Source organism: Ostrea edulis, chromosome 1, assembly GCF_947568905.1.
Source record: "Ostrea edulis chromosome 1, xbOstEdul1.1, whole genome shotgun sequence".
NCBI lineage: Eukaryota > Metazoa > Mollusca > Bivalvia > Ostreida > Ostreidae > Ostrea > Ostrea edulis.
The window spans coordinates 73,760,366-73,783,116 of NC_079164.1; the positions used below are offsets into that span (position 1 = coordinate 73,760,366).

The 22,751-nt window shown below is 34.9% G+C and overlaps 1 protein-coding gene across 1 annotated transcript in view; it reads right to left on the bottom strand.

The window, feature by feature from the left end:
• Positions 1-2,115: 2,115 nt before the first annotated feature.
• LOC125682172 (uncharacterized) overlaps positions 2,116-22,751 on the bottom strand; it is a 38,592-nt gene continuing 17,956 nt past the window's right edge. The window contains exons 2-11 of the mRNA XM_048922592.2: positions 19,504-19,528; positions 15,139-15,243; positions 14,766-14,802; positions 14,440-14,505; positions 13,781-13,908; positions 11,232-11,279; positions 9,229-9,264; positions 9,109-9,141; positions 4,541-5,056; positions 2,116-3,826 (exon numbers count right to left, since the gene is read on the bottom strand). Coding sequence (XP_048778549.2) covers positions 2,655-3,826; positions 4,541-5,056; positions 9,109-9,141; positions 9,229-9,264; positions 11,232-11,279; positions 13,781-13,908; positions 14,440-14,474 — 1,968 coding nt within the window. The 5' untranslated portion in view covers positions 14,475-14,505; positions 14,766-14,802; positions 15,139-15,243; positions 19,504-19,528 and the 3' untranslated portion in view covers positions 2,116-2,654. The remainder of the gene's footprint in view (positions 3,827-4,540; positions 5,057-9,108; positions 9,142-9,228; positions 9,265-11,231; positions 11,280-13,780; positions 13,909-14,439; positions 14,506-14,765; positions 14,803-15,138; positions 15,244-19,503; positions 19,529-22,751) is intronic.

Consider the following 22,751-nt stretch of genomic DNA (forward strand, 5'->3'; position numbering starts at 1 on the left):
TCTTTAGCCTTCTGTTTGTAAGCAAACGAACTCTGGCGGAAGTTTGTGATTTACGTTACAAGGTGAAGTAAAAATATTTTGCATTGTTATCATTAAATTTTTAATGTATATAGCTTTCTGATGGACAGCATTGGTTTTTTTTTAGTTTACACTTATAGTGTAAACCATTTTCGGGTATGTTCTTTCTGCCTATCTAATTAGTTTTTGCATCGAAGTTCAAATGAGGATTTTGATAATTTAGAATTTTCACAAAGTTCCTAAATTTATGCACTAAACTATAGGTAAAATGTGAGAAAAATAATCCTTCATCATTTACTCGGATGGGATAGGGAAATTCCACCTCTGGAACAAGATTCGCTGTCTAGGACTCGGCAAAGCCTCGTCCTAGTCTGCGAATCTTGTCCCCTCGGTGGAATTTCCCTATCCCACACTCGTACTAATGAAGGATTCTATTATTCTCACATTATCACCAGTGTGAGATCGACTTTTTCCATGAGACATCCATGTGAGATTTTGCTGTCTCACACTGCTGCGACGTCATTTGATTGTGACGTCATATATTTTCTATGATATACGTTACACGGTGAAGATTTACGTTACACGGTGAAGTAAAAATATTTTGCATTGTTATCTTTAAATTTTAATGTATATAGCTTTCTGTTGGACAACCTTGGGTTTTTTAGTTTACAATTACAGTGTAAACCATTTTCGGGTGTGATCTATCTGCCTATCCAATTAGTTTTTGAATCGAAGTTCAAATGAGGATTTTGATAATTCAGAATTTTCTCAAACTCCTAAATTTATGCACTAAACTGTAGGTAAAATATGAGAAAAATAATCCTTCATTATTTACTCGTGTGGGATAGGGAAATTCCACCTCTGGAACACGATTCGCTGTCTAGGACTCGGTAAAGCCTCGTCCTAGTCTGCGAATCTTGTCCCCTCGGTGGAATTTCCCTATCCCACACTCGTACTAATGAAGGATTCTATTAACCACTCTATCAGCATGATAATCTCCTGTTTCTGTTGGTTGCCCAGGCCACCCAAACATTGTGTGTTTGTCTTTAATTCAATGTTACCAAAAAGTGAAAATGCAATGTTCAGGGAGCATGTTACCCTGCCCTTGATTACATGTACTACCAATCAATGATGAATATAATGGTAGAGTTACCCAACCATAAAGCTTGGACTTGAAGTGTACCAAGTGATTTGGGAGAGACAAACATCTTTTGTTATAGGTGTAAAACATTTACTGAAAGCTGGTTGTTTGATATCAGGAGTTAAAAGATTTTTTACGACCGTCTTTAGACGGGACATATTATGGTACAGCGATGTCTGTACATGTCCGTCCGTCCGTTCGTTCGGGGTTTTCTGCTTCTAATTTCATTTCAAGTTGAAACTTGATATGTAGCTTCTTTGTGGATCACTCTTGATCATGTTGCAATTTTGGTCCATTTCGACCTCTCTTGCAGGAGTTTTGCTTCTTCATTTGAAAATTATTGTTATATGGAGGGTATATATTTTGTTCGGCTAACTCCTCCCACAATTTTCAAGTGAGGATCATCTTGTTTTACAGAGTGTTTGTATGTATATTGGAGATGTGCATGTAGTAAGGATTTTGATTTTCTTCAATTTTTGAGAAAAGTACAGGTTGTTGAACTCAGCCCTCCCCCTTTTTAAAGGAAATATTCATATTCTACGAAGAAAGTGTGTCACAGCCTGATGATGGCTGATACTACTTGAAGCAAAGTTCTACAAATTATATGGCTTACCCTATATAAGCATTTTCATGGGCGTTTTATGTACCGTTTGCGGTACTCTTGTTAACAAATGATGCATTTACACTATTTGATACATAGAGCTCGGGCCTTGCACCAGAAATCCTGACCGCTTGGGTGAAATTCAAAAATTTGTACAGGCATTATTTACCAAGGTTTTGGTCCTACCCCTCAGTCCCCAGAAAACCAGAGACCATGAATTTTGTAAGTGTAATTGTCTTGTACCAAATTTAGTAAATATTGGTCCTGTAGAATCTGAGAAGTAGAAAATGTACAAACGTTTTAAACACACGACCTGTGCTAGTACTTTTGCCTGTAGTAAATCACATACAACACATTTCCATTGTTTCTTTAAATGAAGCTTTTTCTTTTTATTCATCAATAGGCAATATGAATGTATTAATTTGACTAATAAGTCTGATACTCACGAAAAGCAAATTCACATATTTTGCAGGAAGACCTTCATGCAAACACGATTGATATCACACATGCAAGTTTCATTCAGAATAGTTCATGAAGTCAATAATGACAGAGTATTTTAATACATTTAGTTATGTGTATTTGTAAGACCACTGTGCATAGACTTTGGTTATCCTACAAGAATTATTTTGCAATGGGTATATATAAAAGTTTAATACTTCACATGCAAATTCACAACTAAAGCACAACTCATTTTCAAGCTAGTACAAGTCTTGTACTAATCCGCATCTTGATATAAGCAATAGCACTACATGTTTTAAGGGACTTTGATTAAGTACATTCGGTTACAAGGATTTTGATGTAAGTACACAGCTGTTACTGGATCTATGCATTACAAAATCAATGCCAAGTTCTAATAAAGCTGGGAAACCAAAGCGACCTAGAATGTAATCATCTCTAGTCACTAAGAGTCTCTTCGGGTTTTAAAAATCCCTGGAATGGGTGATTCGATTTTAAAATCAAATCCCTATATCGATCCCTACTTTCAAGAATTTTAACATCTTTTTCCTTCAGCTTAACAGAAAAATCCTCGAAAGCATCTTCTAGATCTGGTCTGCAGATACTGAGAATGGATTCTAATTCACAGAATTTGAGCATCAGGTCGAGGCCATCTCTGGTTTTCGAGACGGATTGAAACAGAGCAATCTGGAATATTTCGTGTGAAATTCGAATAGTGTCTTTCTCAGAGTGTAAATACGAAGCGATAGTATCAGCTCCAATTTCTTCGACCTCTTCTCTTTCGATAGAAGTACATGTAGGTAATTCTTGTGCCCATTTCTTTAATGCTGTGCCTTTCTGGTGTTTGTTGACAAACAATAAGTAAGTCAGGATGTAGAATGATTTCGGTTCTTCCGTCTTCAGTCTGTCGAAAGTGGGCACCAAAACTTTGACAGGATTCTCGGGAAATTTTTTGTCTGTGAAAAACGCATGATTCATTGCAAAGGCCCAGAGAAGGAAGGGATTCCCGACCAATCCCACATTATTTTTAAGTAGAGGTTGTACATTAGAAAAATCTGTTTTCGTGTACCAGCATTTGGGATGTGACTTACAGCCTTTCTTAATGGTTTCTTTGAAAATGAGATAAAGTTCAACAGTTGTTAATTTGTCCATATCGACTCTGTAGTTAAAGTTTCCTAGTACTGTCGAAACACACCTCTCCTTATTTAACTCTTTCAGGACATGACTTTGAACGGACAGTAATAACTTCACTTCTCCTGTTTTAGACGACTGTAAAATGTTGTCTAGCAGCCCTTTTATATTCTCCAGTTCCTTTGATGCCAAACATTCGTACAAAACTCCCCCAAACATATTATCGCAGCATAGAAGAAGTTTCTCGTCCTGGTTAACTTCTATATCTGTAGAACAGAGACTTTTTTCCCTCCACACAACTTTCCAACCATCTTTGATATATTTCTCTGCAATATATTTCATTGCCATCGATTTGCCAGAGCCTATGACACCATTACAAACAGCTACACCTTCATCTGTCAATTTTTCTAAGATTTCTTTCACCTTTTCTGTCAAAACAACTTCTCCATCAACCTCACAGTCGGGTTTTAATTGCTTCCCTGAAAAACAAAATATCGGAGAATGTTACATACCCCTGATAATGGTATTAAAACTAACATTCACTCTACACTATTTTATATCGAATACAATATACATGTACTAGTAAAGCGAACATAAGATTATATAGGTAGTGAAACCATATTCACGCATAAAAAGGCTGTATATCAAAAGTTCTACAAAGGAAAACATGAGCGCAGATATTCACCCTATATACCCAGAAATTCATAACAAAAATAAGAAAAAGCTTCGTTGCAGAGCACTCTGAGGCATAGACCCAATTTCTACTACATAAAGATATTGCCAAACATGGACTAAATAGATACATATATATGCTATTCTTGGTCCATCGTCACAGTGTTTTCTATACAAGGTAATTTAGCATGTCCAGTAAACTACCAATTTTTCGTACCCTGTTACCACACCACCTAATGCTTCAAACTATCTTACCTCAAAGTTTACAGGAAGAAAGTTTTGATCAATGAAGAATTTGAAAATGCGAAATTTTGGATATAGCAAAATGTCTGGAGAACCTCTCTTGCACAATATCAAATCTCTACAAGTCCAAATGACATTGGTTCTGTTTGAAATCAGCATCACATTTGTTCCCAAATAAATTTAAGTGCAAGAGATATAATTGATGACTCATGAGAATGGCAGATATTATTTCGTACATGTCCTTTTGTGGAGTGTGCGGTATTAAAAATTCAACTTACAAATTATTTTCTCTTTCTTTTCCCTACTAATATCCTCCTCATCTGCAACACAAACTTCACCAAATGAATCTCGCATTTTTTGGTGTGTAATTTCAATCATTTCTACATCTATGTTACCATCACACATATCATTCCAAAGACTTCGAATTCTGGCAATGTAGTCGTTCAATTTCGTATCGTTTGTCAATGGTGGGTTATCCCATCCTCTGGTTGGTTTCTCAAAGTTGCAGAGATTTGTTACTATGGTATACACAGTAGAACTGGGTAAAGTTTGAAATTCACCATTTCTTAAACTTTGAAGCTGGTCCTCATCAAGGTCTGCAAATGACTTTTCATACAGAAATCTGATGTCCAGCACTAATTTGTCGATGTTAATATCACATTTTTTAGGTATCTCTTTCATGAAAAGAAAAAGAGAGTGCAATTTCTTCACTGCTCTTAATTTTTTGTCACTTTCTTTTTCTGCTCCGCCTGTAGAGAGAAATAAGTCTGTTCCACAATACAAATGCATCACAGCTACATAAAAATTGTAGAATATTCAACAAACTCTTCAAAATTCATATAAAAAATTCTGAATTAATACTGTGACATTTAGTATACAGACGAAATAGCAGCTATTGGATTTCATATTTCTTACTAAACGAAACAGCAATCTATTCCTTACGTACAGTGTACTATTTATATGTTGGTAAACTTTTTTCGAGTACCAAGAGATTTGGTGCCGAGCGAAGTGAGGGACCAATTCGAGTGGTGAGAGAAAAGTTTAACAACATATTTAGTACATGTTTCACACGAGAAATGAAACTCTTTGTGGTCTCTATTCAATTTTTTATAACCTTTCCAAATTTTGTTATCCCTTTAATCAAGATCATCAGCATTTATCTTGAATGGTGCAATGGCTGGGTTTGACAATATGTGCCCCCCCAAGGGGAGTTTACCTGTATTCAACAGGTAGGTGAGGGTACACAATGAGTAGTTTTCAAGTATTATTAGCTTTTTCGTACACATTCAAAATATCTTCATCCATATTTCAAGAGTGTCTGCCATGTATTATCAAATGGATTTAAGCTAAGAACTTACTAAAACTATTGTTTTGTACATTTTCGGGCATGATAGAAAATACTTACATGCGTTTCCTAGATATCATTTCTGAAAATGATTTTGAAAACAGACTATTTGGGTGACCAAGAAAAACGGATCAGACATGCTGATAGAATGATATACGAACTGTCTCCGTGTATTTTAAATTTGTTTCAAATGATAGATTGCTGAATGTATCGCTGTGACCGAATCCCGAACACAAGATGGTGAGTACACACCTTATGAAAGATGGAGATAACGAACAGTAACCAATCTCATAACTCCTATAAGCAATACAAAATAGATAGTTGGGCAAACACGGACTCCTGGACACATCAGAGGTGGGATCAGGTGCCTACGAGGAGTAAGCACCCCCTGTCGACCGGTCACACCCACCGTGAGCTATACTATTTTCATGAAGTGTTAGTGATGGGGCATAACAGATACCTGAGAGAGAGAGAGAGAGAGAGAGAGAGAGAGAGAGAGAGAGAGAGAGAGAGAGAGAGAGAGAGAGAATATATCTTAAATAGAGCATGTCTGTTCTCTTGTTTCTGTTGGTCGCCCAAGTCACCCTTTTTGTGTTTTTGTTTTAATATTCAATGCTCCATACCAAGTCTGGTACTGACACACCGTATTCAGAAAGCGCGACGCCCTTCCTCGATTGTTTGGTACCAATCAATGATAATTATTGGTCTAATAATTAGAAATACAAAGGCACGGTTACCCAACTATGAAGCTTGGACTTGGGGTGTACAAAGTTATTTGGTACATGCAAAATTCTTTTGTTCGAGGTCTGAAACATGTACTAAAAACATTTAATACTAGTACGCACTGCTGTTTTTTTTTTAAATTTTCTCTGTGGGATAAATCCCCGAAATTTAAACAATAGACAATGGAAACAAAAAACCAAGCAAATAAGACAAGGTAATATTTTGTAATACATGTATATGTAGGAAATGAGAAAATGTGTGACTGAATTGGGAATCAAACCAGGGATCTCTGCATTACTAGTTAGGTGCTCTAACCACTGAGCTTTCCAGGCCAATATCCACAGTCCGTACAGCCTTAACTACTACAATTTATTTGAATTAAGTCGGGTTAAAAAAAAATTAAAAGCATTATCTCTTCAAAGCTAATTTCCCACTATTTGCTCATAAATGAATTTAACACAGTTGCATGCATACAAACAAAGAAGGTGTTGTACGTCTCGTATTGATTTCCTTAAAGGTGTTGCATGAAAGATCAATAAAATTAAGTTATTAAAATATATAATAAAACCATTTGTAACTTATGTCTTGATTCAAACATTTTCGAAAATAACTTTTAAAGACATGTATATACAAAAATTATCCAAAATAATTTGTGTTTAAATCTAGCAATAAGCGATTTATATGATTTTAGTCTTAGGGGTATCCCTGAATTTCAGAAAAACTGCCTCCGTGAAACAAGGTATGATTGTATACATAAAAAGGCACAAAAAATTCTCTCTGTAAAATGTGTTTGGAATTAACCTTATTCAGCATTTTAAGAAAGTAAAATATATGCCAGGTATACTATGTCAACAAAATCAGAATGATATTCCTGATTGGATAGCATTATGACATCATGAATGAAACATTTTCCGCCTTTTTTTCAAAATAAGCCTGAAAACTGTCAAATGTCATACATATTATTGCCCAGGAAAAGATGTGCACATTTGTCGAGCAAAATGAAAATGATATATATTGTGTATTATTTTAAGATGAAAAACATACTTGAATATGAATTTGCTCGAGGCATGCGCTGTATGTTTTCTGAAAGGAAAACCACCTGAATTTGTGGATATTTTCATTGAAAATGGCATTTTTGCAATTTTATGCCAACTTCTAGCTCTCGTCATATGACACAAATCATTTTGCTGATCAAACTGAGCTGATTTTGGGTTTGCTAAACTATTCCTTATTTGAATGCCAGGGTTTGAGCTCCAAGTGAAATAATTGATATTTTGGGCCAAATGACTTTAGAAACTGTACCTACTTCTTTCGCGAAATTATTCTTCGAGTTTTCCACTAAAAAACTGTCACTTTCAAATTTTGTTTCACAGGGGCATTTTTATGTCAATTTAAAAGACGAAACAATTTCAAAGATATTATTTTCAACTCTACCTTTATGTTAATTTTCCATAGTGATGTATGGTCTACTGCGTGGTTCAGTGGGTAAGGTCGTCGACTTTAGTATGTAAAGATGTTTTATTTTTAAAAACAACTGAGTTTGAATCCCTCATGGACACATTTTTTTCATATTACGTTTTTCATTTACATTTTATTCTTAATTGAAACACACTTCTAGTTTTTAAAATGGTTCATGTCAAATCTCAGTTTATTACAATGTGCCTAGTTTGAAATAAATTTCCAACCTCGAAACTTTTTAGTTTGTGAATAGGACTCGCAACAAATACTCCGAATACAGCATGCAATTTCTGTGTTTTAATAGGCTGCTAACGAGAACTTGTATGTTTTCCTGAGTGAAAGGTGATGACAAAGGCATGGTGCCTTTTACGAAAAACCGTTGTGAACTTTGCAAAGGTTTGAAAGAAAAACTTTAAGGTCAAACAAGGTAAATAACCGTAAAACAGTTTGAGTGGATAACATGATATGCATTCCAGTAACAAATGGCTATGGTAAATCAATGTTTTCAGATGCATGTACTTCAAATAATTTTGAACTTTATTAACACATACTAACATTTCCATATATTTTTTTTCAGAGTCATGTAATGATAGCTGTAGAAAATAATACATAGGAGTATAAGAGCTTTTAAACTGTAGTAGTATAGAATATTAAATATTTGATACACTTGTAACATGTAACCGTATACATTGTATCTGATACTCAGAAGGAAAAAAAAAGACAATTTAATTTTCACGATTTCAAACATTATGTTCAGACTACATGTATAATACATTTGACACATAAAATGTATTAGGCTTGCCCTTAGTACTGGGGGATCCTACAGGTATTAAATGGCAAATACACAATAAGAGTATAAATATGGATGAAGGTCACGTCTATGTCACGAGTGCTGGAACAGAGCTCCGACTAGAGAAAGTTTCCGCTTCGGTGCAACACCCTCTTTGATTAAATTATGTATTTGAGCAAATTGAAAGCCGTTTACACTGTACAATATAGGCCTATCTTTTTATTCAGTAACACACCTGCTACCATATTTCTTACTTGATTTTCATTTCATTAAATTATTATTAGGTTTACAGTTTGTAAAGAAAAAAAAGCCTTATCATATAGATATCATATATCATACAAAAGACAGATGATGAAATTCAGGACCATCACCATGTCCTTACTCTTTCACCAATCAGCAATATAATATAAACTTTCCAGCCACAAGATATTTCAATTTCTGGGGTTATAAGTTCCAATCAACTCTTTAAAATATAGGAATGAAATAGAAAAAGCAACAAAATATCTTTTGTAGTGCTGGCTATACTGTACCTTTAACATCCCGCTTTCTCTGCTGTGGAGTTCCTGTAAAGTGATATGAAAGTAGTAAGTGTCCTTGCGTTATCATAAAACGAGGTCTTTTAAAATATAAATGTAAAATACACACAGTACCTGTACCTTGAACCTGTGCCAAAGGCTTTCTCTCTCCTAAAATATGAATAGCGCTCATTATCAATCAATTCTGGGTATGCCGACATTCACTTGAAAATAGATACGATTGACTTTATCATATGATCAATTAATTTAGTATTTTCCAATAGGATATAAGATTTTACAACCTAGAGAAATAAAGTGTACCTCCACGGCACATGATACGCTAAATTGTCTGATTTTATTCATCATAAAACACATCGGTGTGCATGGTACAAAATCATGTCAACCTTGGTATAGCAACTGACTTAACAATATATTTCTAAATTGTTCAAATAACTACAGAAATGATATTTCAAAACATATTTCAGTTTATTACGTGTATTTAGATTTCTGTGAAATGGTATGAATTAATTACCCGCCAAATACAATTTGGCTCTTATTAAATGATCTTTGAATGCAATGAATTCCTTAAAACACATGGCTTAATAGATAATTAATCCCATGGGACAAACGGAATTAATCTCTAAATTGTGTGATAAAATTGTTAAATAATTCTTTACATTTTGGTAGTAGATTGTTCAATTTTGTATATTTATGTCATTATTTTAAGAAACAAAATAATCATTTATATTGTTATAGCTAGGTAAATGCATATTTCTTGGTATTTTAGTTATTTTAAAAAAGGTTACTACATTGCTCTCTTACAATTGCAGGGATTACCTCCCTTAAAATACTTACAATGATCATTTTAAAGAGTTTTCATGACCTGATTTTCAGCTGTAATTCACATTTCTCTACAACTGACAAAGATTGTTGATTTTTGAACTCGAATTTAAAAGAGCCGAAAAGAGTTGCTATGGCATACATTTACATGGCCATATCAATTTAATTATAGATCACAGTGACCTTAATGTAGGATACTGCACACGTTCTACGCAAGATGATCTAAGTGGCCAAGTTTGATGATTCTAGGCCAAACACTTGTCCAGTTATGAGTAAGACAGGGTTTTGTCATATTTGGTCATATCTTAATCAAAGGTCGCAGTAACGTAACATACTTTGATGAGTAACACCCCCTTTTCCTCTAGCACATCAGCTTACCGTCGTTTGATGAGTCTAGGCTTCATAGTAATTAAATGAAAATGAATGAAAAAGCTAACAGACTGAGAGATGGACGGACATGAACGACATATCATAATATGTTCTGTCCTAGATAGGCGTATAAACAAAACGCGTGGCGATTATATTCATCTGCACTTGCTGCTGATTTATAGCTCTCTAGTAAACTATTGTATTGGTCTGTCCCAATATATACCCAGAGAGCTACAGATCTACAGCTACGTCTGCACATGCCTTCGAGACGAATAAAACATTTGGTGTCTTCAACATCAGGCTAGAATTAGGAATTTCAAAATTGATGCGATTGATTATCCTTTTTTGGTCACTCAAAGAAAACTCTTTTATACTCACTTTTGAGTTTTGACTATGATGCACTATACATAGCTTACTATTAAAGTAATAATGGTTGAATTATAGTAACATCAAACGCAATCAAAAGAGGATAATAATCTGATATCATTTTAGGTTCTTACTGTTTTTGTGACGAGTTTCGATGTTTTAAATCATCTAGTCGTATAATAAAATAAAACATGTCTCTAAATCACTTTCAACTAGGTCTTGCCAGTGATCAACAAAACCCAAACTTGTTGGCCATATCCACAAATATACAGGCATATTTGTTTATTGTGGGGGCGGGGGTGGTACGGGGGCTTTCTCCTGTTACTTCATGTTTGTTTCCACAAGTGTGAATATCTTGATGGATAAGTGCAAGTTCGCTTTTTCATTTGAAATATTTCCAGCATTCACCTGGATATCTACGTTGAGAGATTCATTTTACGTTAAGGAAGTACAAAGAGTAAAGCATATATACATGACTATATTTTACCTATAATTTAAAATGTATTGTAAATGAATTCAATTAAAGTGCATACTTAACCGGTAAAATCAATTCTTTAAGTTACCTTCCATTTCCTGTTCCTCTCGGTTTCCCCTTGACCTGTTTATGATATCTATAATAGAAATCAAACAATACATTTCCACAAAGCCTTTACTATATTCAAAACATTCTGTTTTATCAATAAAAATCTTCATAGCAGATGTTTGTCATCTTAGTTATTTAAAATACATTTAATCAATATGCTGATGCTAATGACATTCACATGAGGACTTTTTAAAATTGAATAGCAATTATAAATTACATGTCCAACACCCACAGGGTGTCTAAGATTATATATTTACATTTCCAATGTTTTTACCTTTGATAAGTCTTCATACATTTTAGTTATATAGCCTTTAATTTTTCTCATGAATGTGTTGAAATTTTGAACAATGTGAATATAAATCTTGACAAATAAAGTACGTCTATTTTAAAGGCTGGGAATTCCAATGAAAATAAATATAGAATGCAAATATAAGAAATAAATTTCAACTTTGAAAATACATGATGGTATGAACTGCTAGCACACTGAGTAAATGTATTAGAGTTTGACATTTCAAGTACGAAGAAATATATTTCCCTTTCAACAAATATTGAGCAGCTTCGTGGATATGATTCAAATTGCTACTATCCACAGACACGTCACCAGTAGAAATAAAATTCTTATTCCTAAAGTCAATCTGTGTTTTTTAAAATACAAGAGCCCACGTACAGGCCTTATCGATCTTCTGAACATAAGTTTAAAGTATCACTAGCCCCATGGGCTGCAAAATCTATAATAATTTTCCTGTTTTGCATATGTAAGCTAAATTTAAATATTCAGCAGCACATAAAACAAGATGTCTTGTAATCTTGGTAGAAGGTTACTTGCTCCTTCAAAATGAAAAAGGTGAAGATAACGAATTGTGATCAATCTCATAACGCCTATAACGAATACAAAATTAAGAGTTAGGCAAACACGGACCCCTGTATATATCAAAGATGGGATCATGTGTTTAGGAGGAGTAAACATCTCCTGCCGACCGGTCACACCCGCCATGAGCGGGAAAATGGAGTAATCAGTAGTCAAAACCAGCGTATAAAGAACAACCTAACGATAGATTTGAAACATGTCAAACAGCAACTATCTATTAGTTTCTATTTAGTGTCAATAGCTTTAAAGAAAATGTTATTTAAACATTTTACACATACTATCTACCAAGTTTGGCTCAACACAATTTACAATTGTATTAGAGGTCTTCCTGCTCTACATCACTATGCATTTAGTTTATTTTAAGAGATGTGTAGTAGTGAAGATTATTTGAAAATTAATCCAGTTTGGCAGTTTATGTCTAGCCCCTAACGTCCGTGGGGTGCAGTAGCCCTGGAAGTTTTTGTTTATGTCCCCCTTGTCCCAAAGATGCTTCATGCTAAATAATTTAAATGATAGTTATCAAGCAGAAGTTAAAAGTTCAAAATTGTTCAATTGTTAACAGACGACGACAGACTCTAATCAATAGCGATAGGTCACCTGAGTGACTCAGGTGACCTAAAAACACAGAAGTGAAGAAGTGACATTTTCTGTCAAGAAACAGCAGCAGACAATAAAGTGCTTTATCTCTGACATCATTGTACAGGAAGTGAAATGTTGGGTAAATGGAATCATGGTACTTTAATAATACTTGAAGTTTAGAAAATATCACATTTGATCTTAAGTTTTGTAATTTTGAGGGGCCAAGTTAGGTCCGAACCATGTATATAGTCCTTTTAATTTTTTTTTTAGAGATTCAACCGTGTACTTTTGACATCGGTATCTTTCTCGTGAGGGAGAAGTTAGGATAAGCACCCCCTCCATCATTTTGAGACGTCATCACGGAAAAAATGTCGGTCATTATTAAATAAAGCAAACTCTTTAGATGACAATCAATATTTAACATACAACATATTCAGAGCTTCCGGTAAGGTCACAGAGTTAATTGAAATTTGAATTTCTTCATGTTCTGGCCAAAAATTGAGAAATTTGTAGCAGAAGTTGCTTCAGAAAATAAAGGGCACAATCTTGCTCACAATGTACCATTCAACTTGAGTATTTCGTACACCAGTATCAACTCTGGTACACAAAAAATGGGACATATGCAGATGTGTGCTTCATGTTCTCCAAAGCTTTCAAAATGATATGCCATTTTCATCTAAAACTCTAAATTTGCAAAAATCTTTGACAATTCTGTGGCTCTCATGTAGGAGTTATGAGATTGATCACTGTTCGTTATCATCATCTTTCATACATTCATAATCGTGTCAGAGTGATTATATAATTTCTTCTCTTTCAGGTATCATCTTGAAATAAGTTTTCCAAGGTTTTATGGCTTCAAATTCTGTTTGTAAATTAATGTGAAAAATGAGGGGGAGGGGGTAGCCACATGGGGTCCCTATCCTACTGTGTCCTTTGACAATAGTAAATGACTTTCGGTTATTTTAAGATTGGAAGATCTAAATAATTTGACAAGATAAGACCATGATGTATCATTAACATATCTTATCTTACATGGAATGACACTTGAAAGTAAATTGAAAATATTGCAATAACTATGTTACGTTTGTCAATCCAGTCTCCAACACCAAACATGTTACTCTTGTACAATATAAACACTATCACAGCGACTATAACCAGAAGCACCAATAATGTTATAATGACTGGGACAACTGGTGAACTGTCATCATCCCTGAAAAATTACAGATGATCATAGCTATTAATGACATCGTTGCGGAAGAAATCAAATTCGATTTGATTAATATTTTTCACATCTGTGAGGAATTACCTCATGACTATTTTAACAGCCCATAATGTTAGTTTTCATAGACATATTTCAGAGTGTATGATTAAGATATTTTAAACAGATACCTTTAACAAATCCTTTACAAATAAAGTGCACCACCACAGCACATGATGTGCCTGTCAGACGTTTACTGATCATAAACAGACGTCAATCTTGGTACAACTGACTTGTCAATATATCTCTAGAATTGTTCAAATAACTACAGAAATGATATTTCAAAACTTATTTTTATTTTATTATATGCATCTAGATTTCTTTCACATGGTATGCATAACTTAACAATTTTGGGTCATACAAATAGATAGCTAGACAGATAGAGACGGACATCGCATCAAATGTTCCGTCTTAGACGGGCATATAAAAACTGCATGATTTTGGAATTAGCTATAGTTGACAGAACTCGGAGACGGTACGTACCGAGAGGGCAGCGTTTCCGTCCCCACCTTGGTCATTGTAGTGGAAGAATCTGTTGATTGCGCACTGCTGTAAAATTCGAGAGGGTTTCAAATACGTAATTTCTAACATGCAATAAACTACTAATTAGTCTGTATTCTATCTATGAAATAAATGAAAACTAGCATATTTTGATTTTGCCATGAGAACGCTTATAATAAGCTAGCAACTAGAATTTGCTCATTTTTCAGATTGACAGAACTTTGATTTCAATTGTAAGTCGCCTTCAAAATGGTTGGCTCATCTCTCTCTCTCTCTCATAAATTCATGTAACACATATGCATTTATACCTTCCACTGTTGAATATACTGTCATAGCACACCGGATCTACAAGGACAAAACACACAGAGACATGTGACTTCAATACTGTGGTTAAGATTATAATTCCAATAAAATTATTGTTTAAATGTTAATTATAATGTATACTACAATGCTTACATCTGTACACCTAATGTTAATTATAAGGTATGCTGCAATGCTTACATTTGTACACCTAATGTTAATTATAAGGTATGCTGCAATGCTTACATTTGTACATTTAATGTTAATTATAAGGTATGCTGCAATACTTACATCTGTACACCTAATGTTAATTATAAGGTATGCTGCTATACTTACATCTGTACACCTAATGTTAGTTATAAGGTATGCTGCAATACTTACATCTGTACACCTCGTTAGACACGTATTGTGATGTCGGACATCCCGGGAAGAGGGTACAGTTTTCCCATTTAAGTCGTTTACGGGACGTCAGGATTGGACAATAACCTATAATATCAATGAAAGACTAGACATTTATCAAATATGATGATTGGACTATTAACACATGTATAATATTAATAAAATCTTCTTCGTTTACTGGATGCGATGATTAGACAATTAACTATAATATCAATCAAATCTAAGTCATTTACTGGATGCGATGATTAGACAATTAACTATAATATCAATCAAATCTAAGTCGTTTGCTTGATGCGATGATTGGACATTTAACCTTTATAAAATCTTAATCGTACTATATCAAATACAATGATTGGACAAAACTATAATATGAATAAAATCTAAGTCGTTTACTGGATTGTACGATGATTTGATTATTAATTTAATATCAACAAGAGTACCGCAAACGGTATGTACAACATACGCCCGTCGGACAGTGAATTTCAACTTGGAGACATATTATGCACTCTGAATTGATATCATACACATTCTGAATAGAAAAGCCTTATAGGTAGGTCATGGTGCATCAATCCATCCTGAAAAGAAGCTTGTAACTAAATTTCAGGGCAATATTTGTATCCGTAATGAAAAAAGTCCAGAAAACACCGACATACTTTTAGTCCTAAAGTAGGTCAAGAACAGACCAATATGGCAAAGATGCAAAATGAACATGTATTCCTTCAAGAGGAAACATGTTACTAAATTTCAGGGAGACATCTGTATCCATAATGAAAAAGCTTCGAAAACCTGTGTTGCCCTAATGTAGGTCACGGATGGACAAACCAATTCAACTGAAATGCAAACTGAATTTGTATTCCTCCGAGACGAAGCATTTAATAACTAAAAGTTAGGACAATATATGTATCCGTAATGAAAATAGTCCGGAAAACTGTTTGACCTACTATTAGTCCAAAAGTAGGTCAAGGTGCATCAATTCAGTCGAAATGCAAACTCACTCTTATGCTTCTTGAGAGAGAAATTGTGATCAAATTTCAAAGCCGTACATACATCTGTTATGGGAAAAAGTCAGGAAAGCATGACTTCAGACGGACAGCCAGTCAGACAGGCAGACAGACGCATGGACAGTGCCATATCATAATACGACCGTCTAACGACATGCGTATTTCACTGAAATCTAAGTCATTTACTGGACGTCAGTATTGGACGATTAACTACAATATCAATAAAATGAAGTCATTTACTGGATATGATGATTGGACAATTAACTATTTAATATAATGTATCAATAATATTATATATATATATATATATATATATATATATATATATATATATATACATTGTATATGTAAAATATTAAATAAAATATATATTATGACAACACTTTTTACAACGTGTTGTCATATTTTATTTAATATTTTACCTATTGATTACCGGAAACTGAGGCAATTTTTCACATTTGGATATATATATATACTACTCAAAATTTGATAAGGATCATAGATATTTTTATGTTTAAAAAATTAATAACTGCATAACTGGCAATATTGTGTCCAAGTGAAATCAAAAACGTCTTCAACAAACTTGCACGTGCATTTCATGCCATGGGAAATGCGTTTCTCATCACAGTTTATGCTTTTGCTACCATTGCACGATTTTCACTCAGGCATCGGTGTCTGATTCTTTCTAAAATTTCAAACTCACTTGCGTGTTTACACTACGTTTATCAACACAATGCCCCCTCAACGTGTAAGGCGTCGCCTGACGACAGAACAACTGGACAGATGTATTGGAAAGCTTGACGCTGGTTATTCACAACATGACGTTGCAAATGCACTAAACGTCAGCCAGAGCGTTGTAAACAGGGCCTAGAACCGACAGCAAACTTTTGGTACAGCAGCACACCGGCATGGGGGTGGTTGTCAGAGGTCGACAACCCAACGCCAAGACAATTTTGTGGCTCTTCAGGCACGACGCCATCCCTTCTGGACAACAACCAGCCTACGTAACGACCTCCTGAACGCCTCGGGGGTGAATGTGTCCACTCAGACGATACGGAATCGGCTTCACAATGCAGGTCTCAACTCGAGAAGGGCATGTGTTCGAGTCCCTCTGACTGTTAGACACCGGCGGGAGCGATTGGACTGGGCTGAAGATCATGTCACTTGGACACAGAACGATTGGGTTCAAGTTCTGTTCACCGATGAGTCCAGGTATTGTTTGGACTTTACAGACAGGAGGCACCGAGTGTGGTGACGACAACGTCAACGTTTCCATGATGCCAACATCAGTGAACATGACCGTTATGGTGGTGGTTCCATCATGGTCTGGGTTGGAATCAGCAAGGATGGAAGAACAGATCTTCATGTCCTGGAGAGAGGAACAATGACGGGGGTACCGGGATGAGATCCTCGATGTTTACGTCAGACCCTACGCTGGTGCTGTTGGCCCTGAGTTCATCCTGATGGATGATAACGCCCGTCCTCATCGCGCCAGGGTGGTGGAGCAGTACCTTCAGCAGGAGACAATTGTCGGTATGGACTGGCCAGCTTGCTCGCCGGACTTGAACCCGATTGAACATGTATGGAACATGCTGCAGGTTGCCCTTTCACGCCGTAGAGCACAACCCACGACTTTGGCAGAGCTCGGAAACGCCCTCGTGGAAGAGTAGAACAACCTTCCCATTGGAAACACCCGGGTGCTTATTGACAGCATGGCTCGACGTTGTCAAGCCGTCATTGATGCAGGGGGAGGCCATACCCGGTATTGACACTTCATCGACTAAGTGTAATGATGGACTATCCCCAAAAACTGTGTAATTCTTTATCTGGTTTGCTGTTAACTTTTTGTAATGAAATGCCTTTTGGTGTTGTTACCAGATTTCAAGCATTCCGTATTGATAAAAGTTCATGCCGTTCATGAATTTTCATTCATAACCTGAGTAACCACGTTTCTGAGTCAAATTTATGTCTTTTGTTAGGTTAGTGGTAAATTACACACATATAACCTAGTGATCCTTATCAAATTTTGAGTAGTATATATATATATATATATATATATATATATATATATATATATATATATATATATAATTTGCATAAAAAGTAAGAAATTATTTGAAAAACAACATATGAACCATTCAATATGTTTCAAATGCTAGCTGTTACAAATATTCAGAGCGACCCCCTCCTCCCCATGGGTACTACTAGAATTTTCATAAACAACGTACTTAGGTAGAAATAAAACGATAAACAAATCAGGCAAACTTGTGATCATGAACCTATATAAACTATTCCAAGTATTCACTTCGTCTAGAACATGAAAATATGCAAACATGTCGGCTAGAGAAAACATTTGATATGGGGACAAAATCTTTAAATAATAGTAGAATAACTCATGAATTACATGTGAATGGTCATTAGAGTGGGAGGAGGGTGGAGCGCCAAAAAACCTCCAAGTCCGAGTTTGTGAGTACCATTCCCTCTACTACGTTCTTTTACAGTGCACAAAACTCTAACACAAAAGGCTGCCAGTTCGTATGGATTATTTTCTTTATTGGATGCATGAGGTGTGATATTTTGCACATATGCACCGGATAATAGATTAAATGATTGTTGTCACGTGAATCTCTAATATTTTTAAAATTACAAATGTGTTTTTAATTTTTTTTTAAAAATTGTAATGATAGCCTTGTGCAGTTGTAAATAATTAAGACATAAATTTCATTTTTTGAAAAATACATGACGGTATGAACTGTGACGTTCTAAGCTGTGCATCCTTCATGAAGTGCAAACGTGTGCTGGCGTGAAGCAGTGCTCTTTAAACCCTGATGCATTTTTAGAAATGAAATCTATTTTTGATATTTTGCATTTTACTTTCATTTCTGTCGGAATATTCCCAGCCGTTAAAATGGTCTTACTATATTTATCAAGATTCATACGCACAATTCGTTTACATTCATGAGGAAATGACAGAAGTAAAAAAATATAGATGAAAATAAATTCATTTTTGTAAACACAGAAGGAAGGAGAGGAACTGCGATGCTTCATGAATACTTCAAAAAAGACCCTCCACCTACTAATTTAAAAGCGTCGTGCAGTATGCCGGTGTAAGGCATCGCAGTTCATACCCTCATGTATTCTCAAAAGTGAAACTATTTCCTAGATAAAAAGCTGATAAAATTTACTTTACTAAAAATAGAAAATTTACAACCCAATACAACAAAGGGACCTATTTTTACTAGAATTGTATTTATAAATGTTCAATTTTTAGTAAAGCAAGGTTTATAAACATCTATTTTAAGCAGTATCTATTCTATATAAGCTTTAGATAACATAATGATATTACCTTCATATAGTGAAGCGTGGAAAGCCTGTGGTATAACATTTTATTTTTACTACAGGGCTAATTATTCTGCCTAGAATCTAGTCTCTTAAAATTCAATATTCTCTGTACCTTATTTCATTATTTAATTAAATAAAAATACTTAGGCCTATCGTTCTGTGAGAAACATAGGCCATCTACGACACAGTCCTCAAGCGAACACGTGTGTTAATTTATACAATTAAAGGCACTAAAATAATTAAAGTAGCTTGTTTTAAAACTGAAGCATATATAATCTGCAGATTTTGTGCACATGATTTGATTTGTCTAAGATATGGCAAGAATCAATCCTTTTAAAGAGTATTTTTCAATTATCACTGTAAGTCATGTACGAGTCACTGTCAAACACATAAAAGTGAGATAGAGATATAACAGATATATAAATCAATATAAATGTGTGCGCACCTTCACCAATTCTTGTCCTCTCGATACATATTTGTCGTAAAACGCCCCTTGAGTCCTGGAGACAATGGTAGGAGTATGTAGAATTACAACCCGTCAATTGTGAGGCCCGGATCTCCCAATCTTCCTTTCTGGTCGGACATTCAGTGACCTGCTCCCCCATGATGTCTGCAATTAAAACAAAGCGAATCTCTAGATACCGGTCTGTACATTTTACATCAGCACTATATATACATGCTCCCGTTTGTACATCAAAGGGGAGGAGAATTTTATTTATATGTGGTAACTTTCACAGGGTCTTAAAATACCATTTTTAATTATTATGATTAAAAGAGTTCGGTTATACAATCTGTTTCGTTTCGTTTCGGTAGGTTTCGTTTCGTTTCGGTAGATTTCGTCTCGTTTCGGTAGATTTTGTTTCGTTTCGATTTCGTTTCGCAGTTTACAGGTAACCATTATTTTTTGTAAGACAAAAAGATTTTGTTATAACAGGATTCAATTCATTTTCATAAGTCAAGGGTCAGTGCGAGATAACGAATCAATAACCCTCGACTTGTGAAGATAAATTTGAATTTTGTTTACACATATCGATCACTAGATCAAATCCCAATATTGGCGGGGCGCATATCTAACCCCCCATCCAACACTGCACCGAGATTAAATCTGCATGTGCTATAACCAGATAACCAGAGAGAGAGAGAGAGAGAGAGAGAGAGAGAGAGAGAGAGACGCACACAACATTCTATAAATATAGAGCCAACACACACACACACACACACACACACACACACACACACACACACACACACACATATATATATATATTTATATGTGCACATACTATCTATCTATCTATCTATCTATATAATCTACATATGTATACAGTGTATGTATAGATCTGGCTAAACTACATATTAAGTATGGTTCCACGTAAATATCAGGTAAAATCGCATTTTCGTGATAAGTCCATGTTCACGAAATGATCCCAAACTTAGCATTCTAAGTCACTGTAATATGTTTAGCAATAGTACAACGTAGTTTTGATTGATTTTGCCTTGTTCCTAAATTATGGATACATGTTCATAAACTTGAGAGATTCACGCTTAGTGTAAATCTATACAAAACACTACTTGTAATCCCGTTGAAATCTAAAAACAGCAAAGGTGGTATGAAAATATATCATTATATAACATTAAACAAATGAATAAAGCATGCGCTGAAATAAATTTTTTGTTGTTGAAAGTTTCAATATAACATTTTAAAGCATCGCTGAATGTTTCGATTTTCGTACAATTTCGGTTATCGTTCTTGAATTTAACTGATGGCGCTGCGTTGTCAAGAACGCTAAGTGCGCGGAATATGGCGGATCGAAAAGTGTGTTTCGGTCCTTCCTGTAGTGTGGAGCATTATTCCGAAGGAGTATGTTCTACTTTCAAGCCCAATCCAAAGGAAACCACCCTTGTTGCCCTTGGGGAGTGTCAGAAAGATATTGACAGACATCCGTCATCACATTCCATAATGTGTCCTTGCGGATTGTATTTTATGGAATAGATCTATTCCATAAAATACAATCTGCAGGACACATTATGAAATGTAACAATATATATATATATATATATATATATATATATATATATATATTTACAATTGAGACTGTTATACCACATTAGCTCAATCAATAAATCATTTCCAAGTTTCGGTTTGAATTTTAATCAGATTGCAGTTTGACTAGGTTTTACAACAGGCACTTAAGTATGTATAGATAACGATGATAGATGATAGATGATAGATAATTATAGAGCCAATAATTTATTATATATATATATATATATATATATATATATATATATATATATATATATATATATATACAGTGTGTGTATAGATCTGGATAAACTACATATTAAACTACATATTGATTATTTTCAAGTTTCGGTTTGAATTTCAGTTTGAATAGGTTTTACCACAGGCACCTGAAGTATGTATATATAGCGATTATAGATTATATGGATATCCCCTCTCCCTTATGCTATGAAATACTAAATATAGAGCCAATAATTTATTTAAAATATCTGATTTCCTTGTCAGGTCACTTCTACATAGGCCTAGTCCAGTTTCTACTTTCTATTATAAGCTCTTAACTTGTGAGGGAGTGGTCAAGTGGTCATCCCAAAAGCTCGACTGCCTATGCAGAATGACTTATAAAGGCGATCGGCGGGGAAATCGCATACTTTTGGATAAATCGTTTAGATCTAGATAGGCACGCTATCCACATTTCCGCTCCCTAAAGGTCAATACATACTTTTATGAATGGCAAATTAGATCTCGGTTGTTAGAGTACTTACATGATGATGTACGGTCAATGGAATAATCAGATCTATAAGAAAACATACGCACACTGCACACACAGAAAACGTCTGGCCCCCTTTTACGGTATAAGAGAGATTTCCCCCAAATGACTTCCTCTTTCTATTTTAGCTATCAATCCGTTTCCGGTTCTATTAGTTAAATGAATTTACAAGTAATATTTAGAGTATCCTTGAACGAGTGTATCTTCCTATACCAATCTCGGGGGCTCCTCCGCCCCCGAGACTGGTATAGGAAGATACACTCGTTCAAGGATACTCTAAATATTACTTGTATCATTGTTGTGGTGGTTTTCCTTTGATGATCACTGTGTTATTATTTTTGATACACCATGATTTGTTGTGCTCTAACAACCATACTCTATCAAGATAGAGCATGTCAGGGTGAATATACAATCTCAATGACATTTGACCTTACATTGGAGGAGAAACAATACAAACAAA